Raw genomic sequence first — 20009 nt, forward strand, 5'->3', positions numbered from 1 at the left:
CTGGTATTTCAGCACTGGTTGCCCAGCTTCGATTCTGAATAAATCTCCCCCAAAGAGCTTAAAGAGCAAAACGGTAATGAGGTCAAGCCAGTCTGTTAGGCTGACATTAAACCTATATTTAAGATAACATGGTAACACACACACAATAGACTAGCAGGAATAAGGGAATATTAAAGTATATGCATTTGTTGAAAACTTTAATAGGTACACCTGTTCAGTTGATTGGCAGTGCAATTATCTAATCAGACAATGACATGTCAGCAGCTCATGGCATCTAGGCATGTAGATGCCATCAAGATGACATGTCAAGGTCACGAGCAGATGGTAGTCAGAATTTGCAATAAACAACATGAAAGGGTGCTGGTGGTGTAAAGTTGTGTGGGATATTTTCTTGGCACAATTTGGACACTTCAGTACCAACTGAGCGTTGTTGATGCCCATGTCCATCCCTTTGTGAGTACAGTGTACCCATCTTCTAATGGCTGCTTCCAACAGGATAGCACACCATGTCACAAAGCAGCTCAGATAAAAAATTTTCTTGAACATAACAATCAGTTCACTTTATTAAAATGGACTCTACAGTCACACGTCTCAATCCAGTAGAGCACCTTTTGGGATATGCTGTGATGGGAGGTTTGTGTCACAGATGTGCACGTAATACATTTGAAGCAACTGTGTGATGCTCTAATGCCAATATTGACCAAAATCACTGAGGAATACTTCAGAAGGGAAAAGGGTTCAATTCAGTACTAGCAAGAAGTACCTAATTATCTAATGAGTGTATAATATATACAGTATATATAAATAGGGGAACAAGCAACAGCAAGGATATTCTACAGCTTTAAGCAAATGTACAACACAAATGTCTATCACATGTGGTCGCAAATTTTGAAGCCATCCTGATAACCTTCTCCCACCAACGATGTGGAGATCCAACCTCTTTTAGATCCAATTAAAATCAAGACACTCAAAAAGATGCTCTGGAAAAGAGTAGAATTCTTGGAACAGAGTTTAATACACTGAATCATATGAACAGCAGGAAAAATACATACAGACACTTAGCAAGAGAATTACAAAGCAGAAAACAAGCAAAGCAAAACCCCAGGGTGTACAGCCTTAAGCACAGACAGCAGAGCAACACAGAGGCAGACAGAGAGAAAGAGCAGAGGGGAAAAGTGCTGGGGTGTTCTCTGGTCCCCTGATATATAGGGACCAGTATCCCCGCCCCCTGCTGCTGGGTAACTTTCCCACCCGTCTAAACACAGCTGCAGGGTTCAGGTAGCGGCCAAGGTCTTGGCCAGAGGCCAGTCAGGACTCCAGCTACCCTTTGGCTTTGGCTTATCACAATAGGTCATGACACGGTCAAACATCACACATTAATCCGAATTATTAAATCTTACACCGCAAGTGGAAAAAACACTTCAGTGTAGGTTCATAGTGTGTGTATGTGTGTGTGGGATTATATCGTATGATGTTTTAATTGTGATGTGTTCAGGATCTCAGTTACAATGTTACTCTTTTGGTTGTGCTGCATGAAAGACTTTGAGTGTGTATTAGGGAAGGTTAGTTACCGGAGCTGGAGAGTGAGTTATTCAGGCAAACTCTCAATAGCATTAACTGCCCTGTTACTGTAAAACCTTAATAAACCTCGGTGAAGCAAAATGTCTTGTGCTTAAGACTCTACATGAAAGTTAAAATATGTATGTTCAGTGCACATAGATATATAGTGTATATAGTTACCTAGTTATACATATCACACAAAAATCCACCACACACCTCTGTGTATATGAAACACAATCAGGTTGCCTGAGACGTTTACAGACAGAGATGAGGACTGATATGTTTGTCTTCTCATCTGATGACCAGATTTATTAAATACCATCTGACCATAGAGTATTTATAATAAAGGATTTGGAGTGTCAAGCTTGAGATTTCACTCATCTTGTGTAAATGTCCTTTCACAATTCTATTATGAATAAGGCAGCCAAGATTGACAGCTACTGTTTATATTCCAGTCGTCCTCTCATTGCCTTGATTAAATACACAGTATAGACAGAAATAAGCAAAAACACACTTCTATTAAGTTCAAAGACATTTATTTCTTTTGGCACCGTCAGTTTCATTCTTAACCCCGAGTAAATTGCACATCTGGTACAGTATTACAATTCATCTGAGAATGCACTGCTACTGATGCTGCTTCTAATTAACATCAGTTAGGGTAGTAACAGCACATTTTCACTAGACTAGAAACCCTACATAGCTCTTAGTAAGTTCACCCATTAGCCTGAAAATAAGGCTGTTTTACATGAAAAGATACAAACTGAGAACACAATCAGCAGCAGTGTAAAACACCACAATTACATTTATCCACAGTGCTACAATAGGATGTAGATATTTAGCCCTCCCAGTGGGCCAGTGCAAAATTCAAGACCAGGAACGGAAGTTGCAGATACTGAAGCCAAGTAGCTTGGTCAGAGTCCAGTATTATTCAAGTTAATTTATAGGCTATTTGAGCTCAGAACGTTTTTGACAAAAAAAAGTAATCAAGTTTACATAATTAAACCATTCTGTAAAATTAGAAAATGACAGAATTACAGGCAAACCTAGCAGACGTCTGTAGTATGATACAACAGTGTTTTCCCATTTTCTTACCTTACATGACTTGCACAAACATTTTAAAGAGTTTCTCCAAATAACATCATTGGGTGTCCTACCACAGTATGTACAATATGTGATGTAAATGTTTTGCTTTATAGTTTGAAAGGATTTCAGTTTTCTACCTTAATCTCCACAGTTCTGAGATAAAAAAAAATGTCAAAACCACACACATCTAGTCAGAAAATTTGGTGGTTGCCACAATGCTGTAGCTCTGAAGATGAGCTCCAGCAGAGACAGGTTAACAGAAAAATAAAACCACCAAGGTTCACACAGCTGACAAGATGAGAGCTTTCATTAGCATATCCTCCCAGGTTTTCACCTTCAAAAGACACACGGTACACAAAAGGTGAGCTTTGAATCGGTAAATGGTGGCCAATGCCAAGAGAAGCTTTAAAAGCAAAGAACAGAATTTCTCTTTTTTGCATCTTCTCACCGAGAGTAGCTTAGAGAGCCTGAATCCTAATGCAGCTACATTTACAATAGATCTCATCTGCAGAGAATCTGCACAAAGCGGAAATTGGCATCTAATAAGAAAATAGTGACTTTAGCTGTGCATTATATACATTACTGTAGGTTTTACAATCCAGATTAAGCATTGCATATTTGTTTTGAAAGATTTTCCTTGGCCTGCAAAAAAACACTTTGAATTATCAGTATTTATTTGTAAAAATCATTGGTTATGAAGAAGTAAACACAACCAAACCTGGTTGCATATATTGCCTTATTTTTTATCAGAATAATGATAGCTTGTGCAAAAGGAACTTTAAGGCTTTTATCTTTAAATTGGATCCTAATAATATGGATTTCTTTCCTTTTATTAGTCATTCTGACTCTGGAGGCAGTCTGAGCTCTCAGTGGAATGTTTAATGACCTGATGCTTAGTTTCACTGTTAAAATTGAGGTAAAGTAAGGAAGGCTGCCATTCAGAATGAAATGTTTGTTTGGGTGATTTGGCTCAGTTTGAAATCTCATGCCAAATGTTAAGGTGAAATGGAGTAAGACATTTTCTTTTGCATAGCCTTTATGAGGGTCAAGAGCGTCAATGAAGATGATCAACACTACCAATGTAAATTTGGATTGTCTACAATTTCATATAAAAATATTAAATGTCAGCACTCTGAATTATCAGCAAGTCTCTCTTCTACCAGATTTTAGTGGTTGGGAAGAAAATGTCACAGGACAAGTTTTGATAGTAATGTCCATGTGCAATCATCTAGGACTCTATTTTACCTTAGAAAACTCCAGCTTCTGTAAGTAGTGTACCAGCCTCAAGTAGCAAACCCTTCATGTAGGCATTAAAAGTGTAGTACATTGTGAGGAAGTCCTGGGTGCTGAAAAAAGTGTCTGCTAAAGCAAAGCCCAGCGTGGAAGGGATGAATCCTCTGCCATACTCCACCATCCAAGTCCCGGCACTCCACTGGACTGACGTAGCCTCTCCTACAGCATGCACAATAGTGTCACCTGTGGGTAAAGAATATGAAAGAACAGGAATTTTTTACTACTACTACTACTACTACTGCCACCCAATAATACTACAGGAGTTTAGCTAATAACATACTGTGCTGTGAAAACTTATTTACCAACATCCTGATTTTTTTCTCTTTTGCATATTTGTTACACTTACATGTTTCAGATAATCAAATTTTAACATTAGACAAAGATAATTAGTAAATTAAAATGTGGTTTAAATTATTTTATTTAAAATGGGAAGCTATCCAGAGCTACCTGGCCCAATGTGACAAAAATAAATGCCTCCTCTTGTTAAATCATAAGAGGGTAATTAACCAGTTTAATTTCAGTAGTCACACGCAGGCCTGATTTCTGCCAGACCGGATGAATCAAGAAATCACTTAAACAGAATCTGTTTCACAAAGTGAAGTCCTCTAAAAGACCTCAAAAAGCAACATATCATGCCACAATCTAAAGAAATTCAAGAACAGATGAGAAACAAAGTCACTGACATCTATTAGTGTGGAAAGGGTACAAAGCCGTTTTTAAGACTTTGGAACTCCAAAGAACGAGCCATTATCCATGAATGGAGAAAACTTGAAATCTGAATCTTCCCAAGAGTAGGCAGGTTACCAAAATTACTCGTGCCTCAATGACTATTCCTGGAGGTCACAAAAGAACCCAGAGCAACATTTGGCAAAAACATCTTGATCCTCAAGCCTTTTGGGAAAATATTTTAGTTAAGTTTTGAAGAAGTTTAACATTTTGGAGGGTTTACGTCCCATGACATCTGTTTAAAAAAATAAAATAACATACTATTTCATAAAAAGAACAACAGTCAAACATGGTGGTGGTACTGTGATGGTCTGGGGCTGCTTTAGGAACTGAACAACTTGCCATAATTAAAATCATCATTGCTGCTCTCTATCAAAAAATCTTGAAAGAAAATGTCCAGCCAATTTGTGCAAAAACAAAAAAAAACAAACAAACACAAAAAAAAACCTATAATAGTTATTGAGATACATTAAAGTTTCCATTGTGTATAAATGCAAAATTGAATATTGTAATGAGTTAATGTATTACCAGGATAGTATATTTCACTCTTGGTTGTCCCCTCTTTCCACTGTCTGAAGGTTCCAGAAATGATGGTATCAGAAATCTCAGCCCAATAACGACCTGAGAGAAACAGCAAGATGCAAAGAGTCAAAATGATACAATTCAGAGTATTTATAGTTTTCTAAACATACAATTCCAATAGTCTTCTGTAAATCATCTCACAAATCAAATATTATTGTTGGGACCAAGAATGGGACTATATATCAGCATTTCCTAGATTGCAAGAATCAAATTGTAGCCCATTGTGCAACATTATAAGGACTTGGACTGGAATGGGGGTGCTTCAGACGGACTTCACTTTAGATCATAAGAGGGGCAATTCATTCCTTCATATCTGACACCATACTGTAAATAACTCCAGCAGATTTGAACTTTGAGATCAGAGTATCCTGATCTAGAGTAACTTGTTCCCCAAAACCATTATGTCTGCAGATGTTTACTTCAACTTACACAAAAAAAACTTTTTTTGGAGCTGATCTATCTATGTATCTCTCTTTAACTGCTCTCCTTCCTCACCTGAGTGTCCTCCAGTGTCCACCGCAGTGCCAAACAGTATCAAGTACTCTGTGAGAGAGGCATGGAGGACACACATGGAGCCCATCCAGCCTCCAGCATTCACAAACACCCACTGCAAGTCCTCATCAGGGAGGATGTGTCCAGGATACCTAGTTCAAATATACTTTGTTAGCCATTTATTTAACGTTAAAAAACTGATTAATAATCTGAATACCAAGTGAGAGTTTTCAGTGCAAATTTACCAGTTTTGAGTTTTAGTAGGAAAATCGGAGGGAAGTACCTCAAGGTCAAAGAAATCATTATGGACAACTTTCACTTTGGCTTTATTTTAGACTACACCAATTTTTCATACAGTATTAAAAAATGAAAGTGAATAAGACATCCATACCATACCAAGAAAGAATGAAGTGAAATGAGCACATGCTGAAGAGATAAGTTGCACCATTTTGCAGCTAATAAGTAGCTTAAAAAACCTAATAGTGATGGAAATTGTACAGAAGCAACCACAAGCTGCCTGATACATGCAAGCCTGCATGTAACGGTATCGTTACCTTTTTCTCAGCTCCACTACCACTTTGGAGAAAGCCTGCTCATGGTCCTGTCCTGAGAACAGACACATTTAAAATGCACAGGGCATGCAGATATGGCAGTTCAGGCAACCAAAATTAGCTTCGCTTTAAATATAAACAAAATGAAGTGAAGCGGCAACTTTTTTTCACATGCAAACCCAAACTCACCTGCATACTGTTTGGCCAATTTGGCGACGTCTTCTCTGTTGAACACATACTGCTTGCTGGCCAACCAATACCGCAACAACAGCACGGTCAGGACGGTGACTCCGGCGAACACCAGAAGTCTTGAAATGATTTTGAGCAGGGACATGGCTGAAACAAAACCCACAGACAGGTTTGGCTACATGCATATAGGGAGGCGGACTGGCGTGGTGCTCCGCTCACAGCCTCTTCCTGGTCAGGTGAGGGAGGGAACTTTACGCTTAGCCAATCATCGGCCGAGTCAGCAGCGTAGGCAGCGCGCGACTCCAGGGTTGCCAGTACAATGCAAAACCGTCTTTTTCTAGTTTGCATTAAAATATCATATTAAAAAAAAGTTGACCAAAGCTAAACATTTCAGGCTGCTGCATTGGGTGGTAACAGTATAATGACCAATTATCCTTAATTTGACGTTTTCAGTCTTATTTACTTACTTATTTGTTTAGATTTTTAGAAGTGTGCCATTGCATACCGGCATGTGCACAATAGCAACCTTTCGCTTGTCAACAAAACAGGAAGTAGTCCAAGGTTTGTTGCGGACCGTGTTGATTTAGCGTCATACACTAAAGTCCAGAGAAAGCTCATGGTTCAAAAAAAGAACACCGGGGAGGAGACAGCTGTGAAACATCAGTGAGTTACCGACATGAGCGGGAAGCAAGACATCAGTTTTGACCCAAAAGGTACGCATTTTTTTGTGAATTTACAAACGTTAAAAAGCTAATTTCAATCACTCACTATATCCAATGACAGACACTGGATAATGAGTAGGACTTCTTAAATTTGTCAGTTTGCCTTAATGTTTAAGCGTCAAAATGACTTCTGTAATTTCCCGAGTTCTTCATTACTGTTTACCAAAAAGGTACTGCACTGTTAACAGTTAAAGCTAAAATGCATTCAGTCATGTTTCGGGGCTTGTTTACTACTCGAATTCACTGGTAGGTTATAGGTTACACAAAGTCTTTAGTTATGTTGTACCCTGCACTTTTTCCCCTGTCGGCCTGACAGACATGCTGACTCTGCCAGCTGTCTTGTGACTGTAGTTCCTGTAGTTCCTGTTGTAGCTACAAAACCTGCTCCTGAATGCTTTTTGAGGTGTTTCTTATAAGTAATAGTAAATGTTTAAATCGGGGATGTCAAACTCATTTTACATCGTGGGTAAGATACACCCAACTTTGATCTGTCACTGTAAAAAAGTTTGATACACAAATTAAACCTTGAGATATTTTAATATAAGAAAAAAGTTTCAAATTCAAATTCAAATTCTATTTGTCACACACACAACCATACACAGTATGACATGAGGTGAAATGCTTGTAGCTGTGCAATGCAATGCCATTACATGACAGTGGTTTTACAGTATTTACAATTTACAGGTTATTACAAAATTTACAGATTTAACTTAGAAATTTACAGTAAAAAATGTGCAAGTAGCAGAAAGAGATTATAAATTATAGGAAGTGTGCATGAAGAAAAACCAGAGTGCGTGTGGTGATGTGATGTGTGTGAGAGTCCAGTCTTATAGTGATGTGATGTGTGTGGGAGAGTCCAGTCCTACACCTGGTTCAGGGCCCGAATAGCCTGGTGGAAGAAGCTCCTCCTCATTCTCTCTGTTTTGGCCTTAAGGGAGCGGAAGCGCTTCCCAGACCTCAACAGTGAGAAGAGTCCATTGTTTGGGATGGGAGAGGTCCATCATAATCTTCCTAGCTTTGGTCTTGCACTGCTTGGTGTGGATGGACAGCAGGTCAGGGAGCTCTGATTCAATGATGCGTTCGGCTGAGCACACCACTCTTTGCAGATCTCGTCTGTCCTGCTTGGTGCTGTTCCCAAACCAGGTGCAGATGTTTCCCGTCAGGATGCTCTCGATGGTGCAGGAGTAAAAGTTCTTGAGCATCTTTAGTGGCAGATGGAAGTCTCTAAGTCTTCTGAGGAAGAAGAGACGCTGACGGGCTTTCTTAACCAGGGTGTTGATGTGACAGGACCATAACAGATCCTGAGTGATGTGGACACCCAGGTATCGGAAACTGTCCACTCTTGTAATTCCTCGCCTGCTTTGTAGTGAAGTCCACGATCAGCTCCTTAGTCTTGCTGACGTTTAGGAGGAGGTTATTCTCCTGGCAAAGGAAAATCACAGTTTTTTCTACATGGTAAATAACTTTTTTCTGTAGTGAATTAAAGAAATTGTAAGAAATAAATGTGTAAAATTACAGAAAAAGTATAAAACACAAAGTTTTTTGTTTTGTTTTTTACGGAAAATGTCCTTTTTTGTGTACCTACTGTAAAAAAATACCCAGACATTTCTATTGAACAAAAAGGAACTTCCTGTTGTTTAATTTAATTTTCTATCTGTTACCTAATTCCTTTGGTGTAGCATGGCCCATAGGGGAGGTTTTTTGTTATTAAAGCTGTGAAAACGTAAAATAAAGTTAAAAGTCCAAGATTATGCCTTCCTTCACACTTTCCAAAGCTGTCCTAGTGGGGCCAGATTGGAGTCTTTGCCAGGCCAATTTTTGCCCCCGGGACTTATGTTTGAAGCCTGTGGTTTCAATAATGTGTGTGTGTTATTACATTGTCTTGTTACATTTTATCACTTGTCTTGTGTAACTTTAGAGCACCAAGCACTTGCGTTACAACCCTCTTCGGGACAGCTGGGTTCTTGTGTCCGCCCACCGCCATGAAGAGACCTTGGGCAGGTTCAAGTTGAAAGACCACCTGAGGAGCACATACCAAGATATGACCCAAATAACCCACTCTGTCCTGGGAACAAAAGGGCAAATGGAGAGGTGAGAAGAGGCATTGAACAGCATTCTTTGGTTCTGATCACAACAAATAGTAAATCCACAAACAAGGCATCCATTGGAAAACAATATTGATAATGTCATGGATAGTTCATCTATTCTTCTCTCCATATTATTATTGATGTTGTGGACATTAACAATCATACATAATGCTAAATTGCACTGTAACATTGCCAGCAGTTCCAAATAAGAGGTTTCTTCACTCCTCATTCTGCTTGGGTTTTGAAAGCAAAATGTTTTCTGTCTGCTGTTTTCTAATATCTCTCCAACTGTCTGTTTTTCTCCAGGGGAATCCAGATTATGACAGTACCTTTGTGTTTGAGAATGACTTCCCCGCTCTTCAGCCTGACGCTCCAGACCCTGGTGAGTTCTAGTGCAGCCTAAATACTGTAAGGAAAAGGAGAAGTAACTGCAGTACCTTTTTAATAAAATATTTAAGCAAGTAACTGCAATTCTTTCTTTCTTGCAAACTCGACTTTCGTGTAGCTATTTGGTTATAATACTCAAATATGATAAAGTATATATTGTTGTTTTGTTCTTCAGGTTCAAACCAAGATCCATTATTTCAGTCTAAAGCTGCAAGAGGTGTCTGGTAAGAACAAATCTTAATATCTCAATCTATATGTGTATGAAATGCAGTGCTCATAATGAAATGTATAATACATAGTATAAATTAATATGCAGTTGGTAAGTTGTAATTTAATCTAGGACACGATGCATCTTAATCAGTTTTCCTTTTCAAAATTATGATGCATTCAAATGTATGACTAATTAAATCTAAGCTGATGACTGCAATCAGAGCAGTCATGCTGAGGCAACTCTTAATTCGTTGTTGTCATCATCTTCATCATAATCAGCTATTAGATGACGCTAATTTTGTTCATCAACGCACTGCATGCTTCCTGTTTTCAGGACATCTTGAACTTGAGCAAAACAAAATCACCAAGCCACCGTACATACATTAGAAAGTGATGTTATTTTGTGCAACCAGCAGATGGAGATGTTTTATCAGTACTCTAATTTGTAGCTCCTTGGTGCATGAGTGATATTTTCCTAAATCCATCCACATTGATAAATAACATGTCCTTTGGTAGCTCAAAATGCCTATTCCTGGGTGTATCTTGTATTCTACAAAGTTCAACTTAAGAACGTTTTATAACAGGAGTCAGCTCAATAAACACTGGCTGCTGGATTTATACATCTCCAGAGAAGCTTAAAAAAGACCTAAGTCCTTTGTTAGTGCACACTTCTATAATACAATACACAGCATTTTCTATTTCAAAAATTCACAGATTACATTTTTCCGTCTCTGGGTACTGGGTAAGTAAAACTCAACCAATAAGAGTGGACAGATGTAAGAGCCCAGAAATCAACAAAATCACCAAAAATTCACCAAAGTCAATTCAAATCAGACAAAAAAGACCACACAGATAATATAAAAACATCTTTAAAGGCAAATTAAGTCTATAAGAACAAAGTAAATTTTTTCTTAAAAAATGCAATTTTACTACCTTTGTTATAAACTTTATTTGCCTTCGAAGGTTAAATCCTAACCGTGCCACAAGAAAAAAGGGATTTAAATTTTATATGAATAGAGAGTGCTTTGGAGTTTTTTGATATTTTTGCATAAATAATTTTCAGTCTGTTGGTAACATTCCCGAACAATCCTGTGCTCTGGGAATTCTTGCTTGATTCTGTCTGACAGCAGAGTTGCATAACTACTGAATAATAGATTTAATCAAAGAATATTGTGCTGGTTGAAAACTGAAGACTGTTTGGTTTCACGTGGCCGTCAGGTGTTGCTTGCCACACTCGCAATGTGATGAAGCACAGAAACAGCAGTGACTGACTTAAAAAATATAGTACATTTTAGGGTACTTTTCTTCCTCTGTCTCACTTTAGGTGAGAGTGTGTGATTTTGCTCGCAGTGTGAGGTTGTATTCATATTTGTTCACACATCCAGCATGCTGCTGCTTTTCCTTTTAGTGTATCTGTGATCAGTATATGCTTTTGTGGCCATATTAACAGAATAATAAACTTGAAAAATAAACTAGATCTTTGTACCCTGCAGCAAAGTTCAGTGCCAATTGGAGGGGAGTGCAGAATTGGAAATGCAATTTAGGGGATCTGGGTCACGGAAGACAATAGAAAGTTGTAGTGCAACAAAGGAAATGAGAACATTTTTAACACTTTATCATAGTACCCCTCTCAGCACTGTGGTGACAAAAAATTGGTCTCACTTTATTTTACAGATCTGACAGTGTCTTGTTTTCCTTTCTAGGAAAACTAAGCATAGCTGCTCAGGAATTTTTCTAAGAAGGACTTTGAATTTTGCTAAAACTTTTAGTAAAAGCAATGTCAGTTGACACCTTATAATAATTATAGTTATTTAATGGTGTAATTTACTGTCAGTACAGGTGTCTTTTTGTCTTAAATTTAACTTCAAGCAAAAGGAAGATTCGAAAGATAATTAGGTGTTTTGGTTTTGTTGCTTAAGGTAACTTAAGCTTATATTTCTTGAAAAAAATGTCTCTGGAAATCAACAATTTCCATCTAATTACTCATTTACTTTAAAGCTAGCTTGTGTATACAGTAATAAAACAAAAAAAAAAAAAAACATCAATTTTTTTTATGCACAGCTCTGTTAAAGTCATGCTACAGCATTTCATTTGGGTTTGTATTTGACTGGACCATTACAACCACCTTGAGTCTTTGCTAATGTCCTGTTATGTGACCCCAAGCTTTGGATGTCCGACACATGCCCTCAGATTGGACTCTAGATTGCTCTGATATACAGAGGAGTTCAAGGTTAGCTCAGTGACTGCCATGTACCCAGGTCCTGTGGCTGGAAAGCAAACCGTGCTTGACAGTTGTTGTGTTGATTGTTGGTTTTTACACTTCTATATATTCCTGCTATACTGCTATATTTTTTAAAGAGAAGAGGCTTTCTCATAGCAACCCTTTCTAACAAGCCAGACTTGTTCAATCTTTTTGTAATTCTGCTGTAATGAACATTTAACATGTAGAGTAGTCTGATAAGTACCCCTTGGGTTTTTTTTGCAATTTGTCTCAACATTGCACGGTCTGACCTTAGGGTGAACTTGCTGGAACATCCACTGCTGGGAACATTATTGCATTGTGTTAACAAACACCTGAATGCTTCAGGCCAGCAATCTGCCCAAACATCTGCTTTTATAGAGGTGATTACATTTGCTGAAGATCAATTAATCAAGTGCGTTTTATTAGCAGCACCTGGCTGTTATTCACCCCCTTAATTCCTATAGAAGCAATACAGATGTATTTAATTTTTCACAGGACCTCATGCATTAAAAAAGTATTTTTGACATTTTACAACAGAGCCCAAAGTAAATTGTTTTAAAAGAGAAAGCTCACAGTTGCTTGATGTTGTCTTAGCTGCGCTACATGGTTTGGTGAGCTGATCAAACTGGTGCACAGTAAAAACTGCTGTTGGAAATATAAATAAAATTTTTGCTCTTCTCAGAGCAAGTGCTGATATCTTTAGTGATCCTCTGACTTTTTGCTTTCTATCAGCTTCATTGTGTCAGATGTTTAATTTGTGCTGTTTGTTTACAAAAGTTGGTTAAAATGCCTAAACAACCCCCCACCAACAACCCTGGAAAGGATAAGCAGAAGAGGATGGATGGATGGTTTTGTATGGCGATCTAAAAGCAACCACATGCCATACCACATTAATGTAAAATTAAACTAGTCTTAACCCCAACTACTATTTTCTTAAACTTAACTATACACTTTAAAGATGTTTTGACCTCAAACTTGAATCATTCAGTTTTAGGGTTATCTGCCCTCATATATCTGTGTAAATATGACTCATGTTGGAAACACCCAGCTCCCATCTCCTCTATTAGCCTTCTCATGAACAATGTATAAACCAACATTCAGTTTTGCTCAGAGCGTAAACACCAAAGTCGTGTTCAATTATTGATCACACACTAGCTGCTTGGGCCCAAGAAGAGCCTGCCTGTTGATAGAAATTTCATTATTCTCACTCTGACAGTCAAGTTGATTTTCCTTGCCACTATAGATAAGCCTGAAAGCAAACACATGGAGAGGTCTTCTTGAAGTCGTGAAGACGTAGGGATTTGAGTTACCACTACTACATATGCGGACCCACACACACACACATAGAAGTAACATGTGTGCAAAGTTGATAAAGCATTGTTAACCAAGCTCATGCTTTTTGTCTTTTTTTCTTTTTTTTTCTTAGCTGAATAAACCTTTATTATCGTTAGGAGTCTGGCTCATTAAATGTAACATACGATGTTATAGTTGTGACAACTATTTTGGTTGCTTAAAAAAGTTGTTTTGCTTGGTTGCTCAAAGAAAGACTCTAAAAATAAGGCAAATAGTTGTTAACAGCTGTCATAGAATACACACACACACACACACACACACACACACACACACACACACACACACACACACATACATCTATATATCTATATATCATATCTATATATCTATATATATATATATATATATATATATATATTGCTGTCATTCGGAACCGCTACATCGATCACTACAGCCGTCTTCTTCTGTTTGTCTACCACCACTATGTCCGGTTGGTTAGCCACCACCATTTTGTCCGTCTGTATCTGGAAGTCCCACAGGATCTTAGCTCGGTCATTCTCCACCACCCTTGGGGGCATTTCCCATTTTGACCTCGGGACTTCCAGGTTATACTCGGCACAGATGTTCCTGTACACTATGCCGGCCACTTGGTTATGGCATTCCATGTATGCCTTGCCTGCTAGCATCTTGCACCCTGCTGTTATGTGCTGGATTGTCTCTGGGGCATCTTTACACAGCCTGCACCTGGGGTCTTGCCTGGTGTGACCCCAGCCTCTATGGATCTTGTACTCAGAGCTTGTTCTTGTGCTGCCATGATTAGTGCTTCTGTGCTATCTTTCAGTCCAGCTTTGTCCAGCCACTGGTAGGATTTCTGGATATCAGCCACCTCCTCTATCTGCTGGTGGTACATACCGTGCAGGGGCCTGTCCTTCCATGATGGTTCCTCGTCTCCCTCCTCTTTCTTGGGTTTCTGCTGCCTGAGGTATTCACTGAGCACGCTGTCAGTTGGGGCCATCTTCGTGATGTATTCTTGGATGTTCGTTGTCTCATCCTGGACTGTGGTGCTGACACTCACCAGTCCCTGGCCTCCTTCCTTCCGCTTAGCGTACAGCCTCAGGGTGCTGGACTTGGGGTGAAACCCTCCATGCATGGTAAGGAGCTTTCTTGTCTTTATGTCAGTGGCTTCTATCTCCTCCTTTGGCCAGCCTATTACCCCAGCAGGGTACCTGATCACGGGCAGGGCGTACGTGTTGATGGCCCGGATCTTGTTCTTACCGTTCAACTGACTCCTCAGGACTTACCTGACCCTCTGCAGGTACTTGGTGGTTGCAGCTTTCCTAGCGGTCTCTTCATGGTTCCCATTCGCCTGCGGGATCCCCAGGTACTTGTAACTGTCCTCTATGTCTGCAATGTTGCCTTCTGGTAGTTCAATCCCTTCAGTTCTGACTACCTTCCCTCTCTTTGTTACCATCCAACTACACTTCTCCAGCCCGAATGACATTCCAATGTCATTGCTGTATAGCCTGGTAGTGTGGATCAGTGAATCGATGTCTCATTCACTCTTGGCATACAGCTTGATGTCATCCATGTACAGGAGGTGGCTGACAACTGCTCCGTTCCGTAGTCGGTATCCGTAGCCAGTATCCGTAGCCAGTCTTGTTAATGATCTCACTGAGGGGGTTCAGGCCTATGCAGAACAGCAGTGGGGACAGAGCATCTCCTTGGTAGATCCCGCACTTGATGGTGACTTGTGCTATGGGCTTGGAGTTGGCCTCTAGTGTTGTACACCACATCCCCATTGAGTTCCTGATGAAGGCTCTTAGGGTCCCATTGATCTTGTACAATTCTAGGCATTCCAGTATCCAGCTGTGGGGCATTGAGTCATAGGCCTTCTTGTAATCAATCCAGGCAGTGCACAGGTTGGTCAGTCTGGTCTTGCAGTCTCGGCTGACTGTTCTGTCTACCAGTAGCTGGTGTTTTGCACCTCTGGTATTCTTGCCAATTCCTTTCTGTGTCCTGCTCATGTATTGACCCATGTGCCTGTTCATCTTAGCCGATATGATGCCTGACAGGAGCTTCCATGTAGTACTGAGGCAGGTTATTGGTCGGTAGTTGGAGGGGACTGGTCCCTTCTTGGGGTCCTTGGGGATCAGGACCGTCCGACCTTCGGTTAGCCATTCCGGGTGTCCCTCGTTAACTAGCAGCTGGTTCATTTGTGCTGCCAGACGCTCGTGGAGTGCAGTCAGCTTCTTTAGCCAGTAGGCGTGAACCATGTCGGGCTGTCCAACTCTTCATACTGGAGACCCTTTCTTGGATATCTGCCACTGTGATGGTTACTGGACCCTGTTCAGGGAGGTCGCTATGGTCTGCCCTCAGATCCACTAGCCACTGAGCATTGCCGTTATGGGTTGCGTCCTTCTCCCATATGCTCTTCCAGTATTGCTCCGTCTCCAGCCTTGGTGGTGCTGTTCTCTTATTATTGTTTCCTTGCCACTGAGAGTACACCTTTGCTGGTTCTGTGGAGAACAGCTGGTTTATTCTCCTGCCTTCTATCTCTCTGGTGTACCTCCTCAAACGGCTGGCCAAGGCTGTGAGTCTTTGCTTGGCAGTTTCCAAGGCCTCAGGTATGGACAGCTTGCTGTATTTCTTATGCACCTTCTTTGTCGCACCTTTCTGCAACTCCGTTAGTTGGCTAACCTCCCTCCGTGCTACTTTGATCTTGCCCTCTAGCCTCCTTCTCCATGGAGGGTACTGCCCCGTGTGGCTGTTCAACTTGTAGCCAAGCATCTCACTGATCACTGCTGCCGTATTGTAGATCTTGTTAGTGTTAGTGTCGGTAGTTAGTTTGTTAGTGTCGGTAATCGTGGTTGTAGGTATTGTCCGTAGTGCTGCATTAACATCCTCTAGCAGACCTTCTGAGGGTACTTCACGTAATCTTGGTAACCGGCTTCGGGGGATCCAGGTTTCAAGCTTGGCCATGATCCTATATTTCAGGTCAGTTCCTCTCGCACTCAACAATCCTTCTCCTACCGCACTTGGGGCTTTGTACCCAATCTCAGGTGGGGGGCGTCCTGACTCCTCCTTGCCGTAGCATTTATGTTGTACCTCGTCAATCTCTAGCTGTGAAAGCAGTCCCTTCTTTCGAATGTTGGAACACTGAGCTGTTTCGCCGTCATTGTGGATGTTGGGTATCGAAGAATCCATAGGTCCCTCATCCTATTCATGTAGCCCCTTCCGCCGGGGTTACTTGCGTAGTAGATATATATATATATATATATATACACACACACACACACACACACACACACACACACACACACACACACACACACACACACACACACATACATACATACATACATACATACATACACATATATATATATATATATATATATATATTTAACCGTAGTTTAAATCTAGACTTTAGACTTTATTGCCAGGTGAGGTAGTTTAACTTATATAATGGACATGAAGAATACACAATTCATTAATGGCACCTTCACTTTCTCACATATCCATCAGCATTTGTTTCCATTCTCTTTTTTCCTGCAGACATGTTTTAGGGTTATTACTCTGTGTTCAGTTGTTTGGCTCTGTTTTTCATAGACCAATTCCATTCTGTTTCCCCCTGATTGTGTTTCCACTGACTATTTGATTTCACTTTTTATAATATTACCTCTTAAAAACAAGATTGAACTCAAGCAGTAGTTGTAATCCATGTCTGTTTGTGACATTCATCCAAATCTAAAGGGAGCAAAATGTCAACTTTGCTTTTATGTGCAGTAATTTTTCAACTGAACCCCAGAGCACTGCCAATGTGAGAGTCAACAGAAAATCAAAAGCAAAGGCTGTGTAGCTGTATTTGACAGACAGTTTATGGGAAGTGCATAGCAATGACTTTTACCTTCCCCCAGATTATCACTTTGTTTTAATTAACCAGGGAATTCAAAAACAGAGCAAGGGTCTGTTTTATATTAAAACAAAGACAACTGTATCAGTCAATTCTTATTATTCACAAAAAGAGCAACAGCAACAATGTAATGTGTCTTAAATGAACCTCTAACAACGAAAGGAACACATCACCCCAAATCCCTGCAAAACTAGCAAGGTTATTATCGTTAACGAAAACTAACGAAATAACGAAAACGAGAAGTGAAAAAACATTTTCGTTAACGGAAATAAAAATAAAAACAAAAACAAAAAAAGGAAAACTAACTAAAACTGGAATGAGTGTTCACAAAACTAACTAAAATTAACTGAATTTATAGCAAAAATGTGTTTAGTTTTCGTTGATGTGTGCGTGTCATACAAGAGTCAAGGGTGAAAATGAAGTTTAGTTTCCAGATTTTTTTCTTGCCGTGTCTCATTATGCCAGCAGGTGGCAGTACGTTAGTCGAGTCGTCTGTGTTGCTGCTCCATCCACGCGCAGAATCATGTCAGGAAAAGTCAGGAGAAAGCGCCAGAGTCCAATTTGGGATTACTTTGAATATGACTGTGTTTTGGATAAAGCAAGTGTCTTGTAGTGGAAAGAGACAAATTATGAGGGACATTTCTAAAGGGAAAAAAATCCCACAAACCTTAAAGTGCACTTGAAAAGCTCACACAAGAAGGCTAACCTAGCTTACCTTGAGAAGGTAAGGGAGCACACTCAACCCTCATCCCCAGAAAACAGAAGCTAACCCCAGGCAAGGCAGCGTCATACATCCCGAGACAACAGGACTGGGATATCTACATAACTGTGTGAGTCAATTACCTTCAAAAAGTTTATCAATTCACTTGAACCACAATTACGAACACCCGGTGCTGCGAGAGTTAATAGTCTCATTGGGGCCAAGATATACGTTTTATAGTTGCCTGGTATCAATGGTTGTTCATCTGCCTTTATTTATTTATTTAAAGAACCCATAGGTGGGAATGTGAGTTGTCTGTCTCTGCATGTTAGCCCTGCGACAGACAGGCGACCTGTCCAGGGTGCAGTATGGTAGCTGGAATAGCAACATACCCAAGGATAAGCAGAAGAGAATGACTGATATGATGAAACTGGGATTTTTGTTACACTTAATTATTGCGAACACAACTAAAACTATAACTGAAACTAATCAAAACTAAACTGAAACTAAGGATTTTCAAAAAATAAAAACTAAACTAAACTAGCAAACAATTGGTAAAAACTAATTAAAACTGATATAAAATTGAAAATCTGAAGTCAAACCTAAATAAAAATAAAAACTAATGAAAATTGCAAAACTATTAAATCCCTGCAAAACTAGTGACATTTTCACTGTCTTATCTGCATTTAATGCTACTGTAAGTGCGTAGACTGTTGCCTGGATAGAAGATGGATTAAGCCACTATGACATTACCCTCTGGTGTGCAGGCTAAAATTTCTGAAGACTCAAATTTGCTGTTATTATAGGCATCGTAATAGGTTTTCTTGTTTGTTTGTTTTTCTTCTTTTTGGTAGTGCAGTGTTAAGTTATTAATGTTAATTAATCATAGCTGATCCTGGTTAATTAATTCAGCAAGTGTTAGATTCTGTTTCAGTCTTTTAACACCAATAAACACCTTTCCTTCCTCCTTTTCTCTTTTTTTTTTCATTTTTAAATGCCTTCTTCAGTAAGGTCATGTGTTTCCATCCCTGGTCGGACGTCACACTCCCTCTCATGAAAAAAGAAGAGGTTGTAAAGGTGATAGACAAGTGGGCGGAGCTTGTTGAGGAACTAGGCACTATTTACCCATGGGTTCAGGTATGCAATATTCTCACTTTCTCTGACACGCACGCACACGCAAACACACTCAGTCACATTATTGATTTTGTTTTTCCCAGGGCTGGATACATCTAAAATTGTAACTGCTAACCTTTTTACCCTGTCACAGATCCTTCAGTTTTCTGCCGTCTCTAGTTTTTCAGGTTAATATGTCTTTTATTGGATCACATAAAACTTTAATGATGCCTCCGGTCAAATTCACAAATTCAAACAGCTGTTTCAAAGAAAGCAGGACATGGGCAAGATGTCTAACTTCACATGTGCCACATGCCAAATATTAAATAATATTTTTGGAAGCTTTTTTTGTTCATTTGTAGGATGTACACTTATTTGGACCCAGCTAAAAAAATACACCTTTTGTTTCAGTTCAGAATTTTGTCATAATTCCTTAGATATGGATATTCATATAACACCTAATACTCAGATACTCATACTTGGTGTCAACCAATCCAGCCCAGAAAATGCATGCTGTTTAGATAAGAACAGCTATCTAAATCCTGTGTTAACTTCTGCTGCTGTGTTGTTGTTGTTGCTGCTGTTGTTTTTAGATCTTCGAGAATAAGGGTGCTATGATGGGTTGTTCAAATCCACATCCTCACTGCCAGGTAAGTGATGCACACATTACCTGATTTGCACTGCAGTCATGGTGATGCTTGTTAGAATGCAAATGTCATAATGAGTTAAATCGACCATTAAACTGTCTTTAACCTGCCAGCTTCCTAGCAGAAAGTCTGTGTGATGTCTGATTGTGGTGAGAATAGTCTGTCCTTCCTTCTGCATGCTCTGCGTTGGCAGCGACCTCACATTTCAGTAGTAATCTC

At 39.6% G+C, this 20009-nt stretch overlaps 2 protein-coding genes across 2 annotated transcripts in view; one reads left to right on the plus strand and one right to left on the minus strand.

Moving 5' to 3' along the window:
* Positions 1 to 2053: 2053 nt before the first annotated feature.
* sigmar1 (sigma non-opioid intracellular receptor 1) lies at positions 2054 to 6711 on the minus strand. Its single transcript, XM_085165736.1, has 5 exons — positions 6477 to 6711; positions 6291 to 6342; positions 5740 to 5888; positions 5191 to 5283; positions 2054 to 4119 (listed from the first exon to the last, which is right to left on the minus strand). The coding sequence occupies exons 1-5, from the start codon at positions 6619 to 6621 to the stop codon at positions 3890 to 3892; spliced, it is 669 nt and encodes a 222-aa protein (XP_085021862.1). The 5' UTR covers positions 6622 to 6711; the 3' UTR covers positions 2054 to 3889.
* The window catches only part of galt (galactose-1-phosphate uridylyltransferase), a 65375-nt gene continuing 51985 nt past the window's right edge, over positions 6620 to 20009 (plus strand). The window contains 8 exon segments of the mRNA XM_085164554.1: positions 6620 to 6712; positions 9117 to 9179; positions 9181 to 9201; positions 9203 to 9289; positions 9592 to 9667; positions 9848 to 9896; positions 19038 to 19167; positions 19737 to 19793. Of these exon segments, the coding sequence (XP_085020680.1) occupies positions 6620 to 6712; positions 9117 to 9179; positions 9181 to 9201; positions 9203 to 9289; positions 9592 to 9667; positions 9848 to 9896; positions 19038 to 19167; positions 19737 to 19793 (576 nt within the window).

This window comes from Neolamprologus multifasciatus, chromosome 7 (genome assembly GCF_963576455.1).
Source record: "Neolamprologus multifasciatus chromosome 7, fNeoMul1.2, whole genome shotgun sequence".
In the NCBI taxonomy this organism is placed as follows: Eukaryota; Metazoa; Chordata; class Actinopteri; order Cichliformes; family Cichlidae; genus Neolamprologus; species Neolamprologus multifasciatus.

Coding starts and splice junctions, on each gene's coding strand:
- sigmar1 (XM_085165736.1), bottom strand. CDS start 6,621: ATGTCCCTGCTCAAAATCATTTCAAGACTTCTGGTGTTCGCCGGAGTC. Junction 6,343..6,476: donor ATTGGCCAAACAGTATGCAG/GTGAGTTTGGGT, acceptor GTCTGTTCTCAG/GACAGGACCATGAGCAGGCT. Junction 5,284..5,739: donor GGACACTGGAGGACACTCAG/GTGAGGAAGGAG, acceptor TGTTTCTCTCAG/GTCGTTATTGGGCTGAGATT.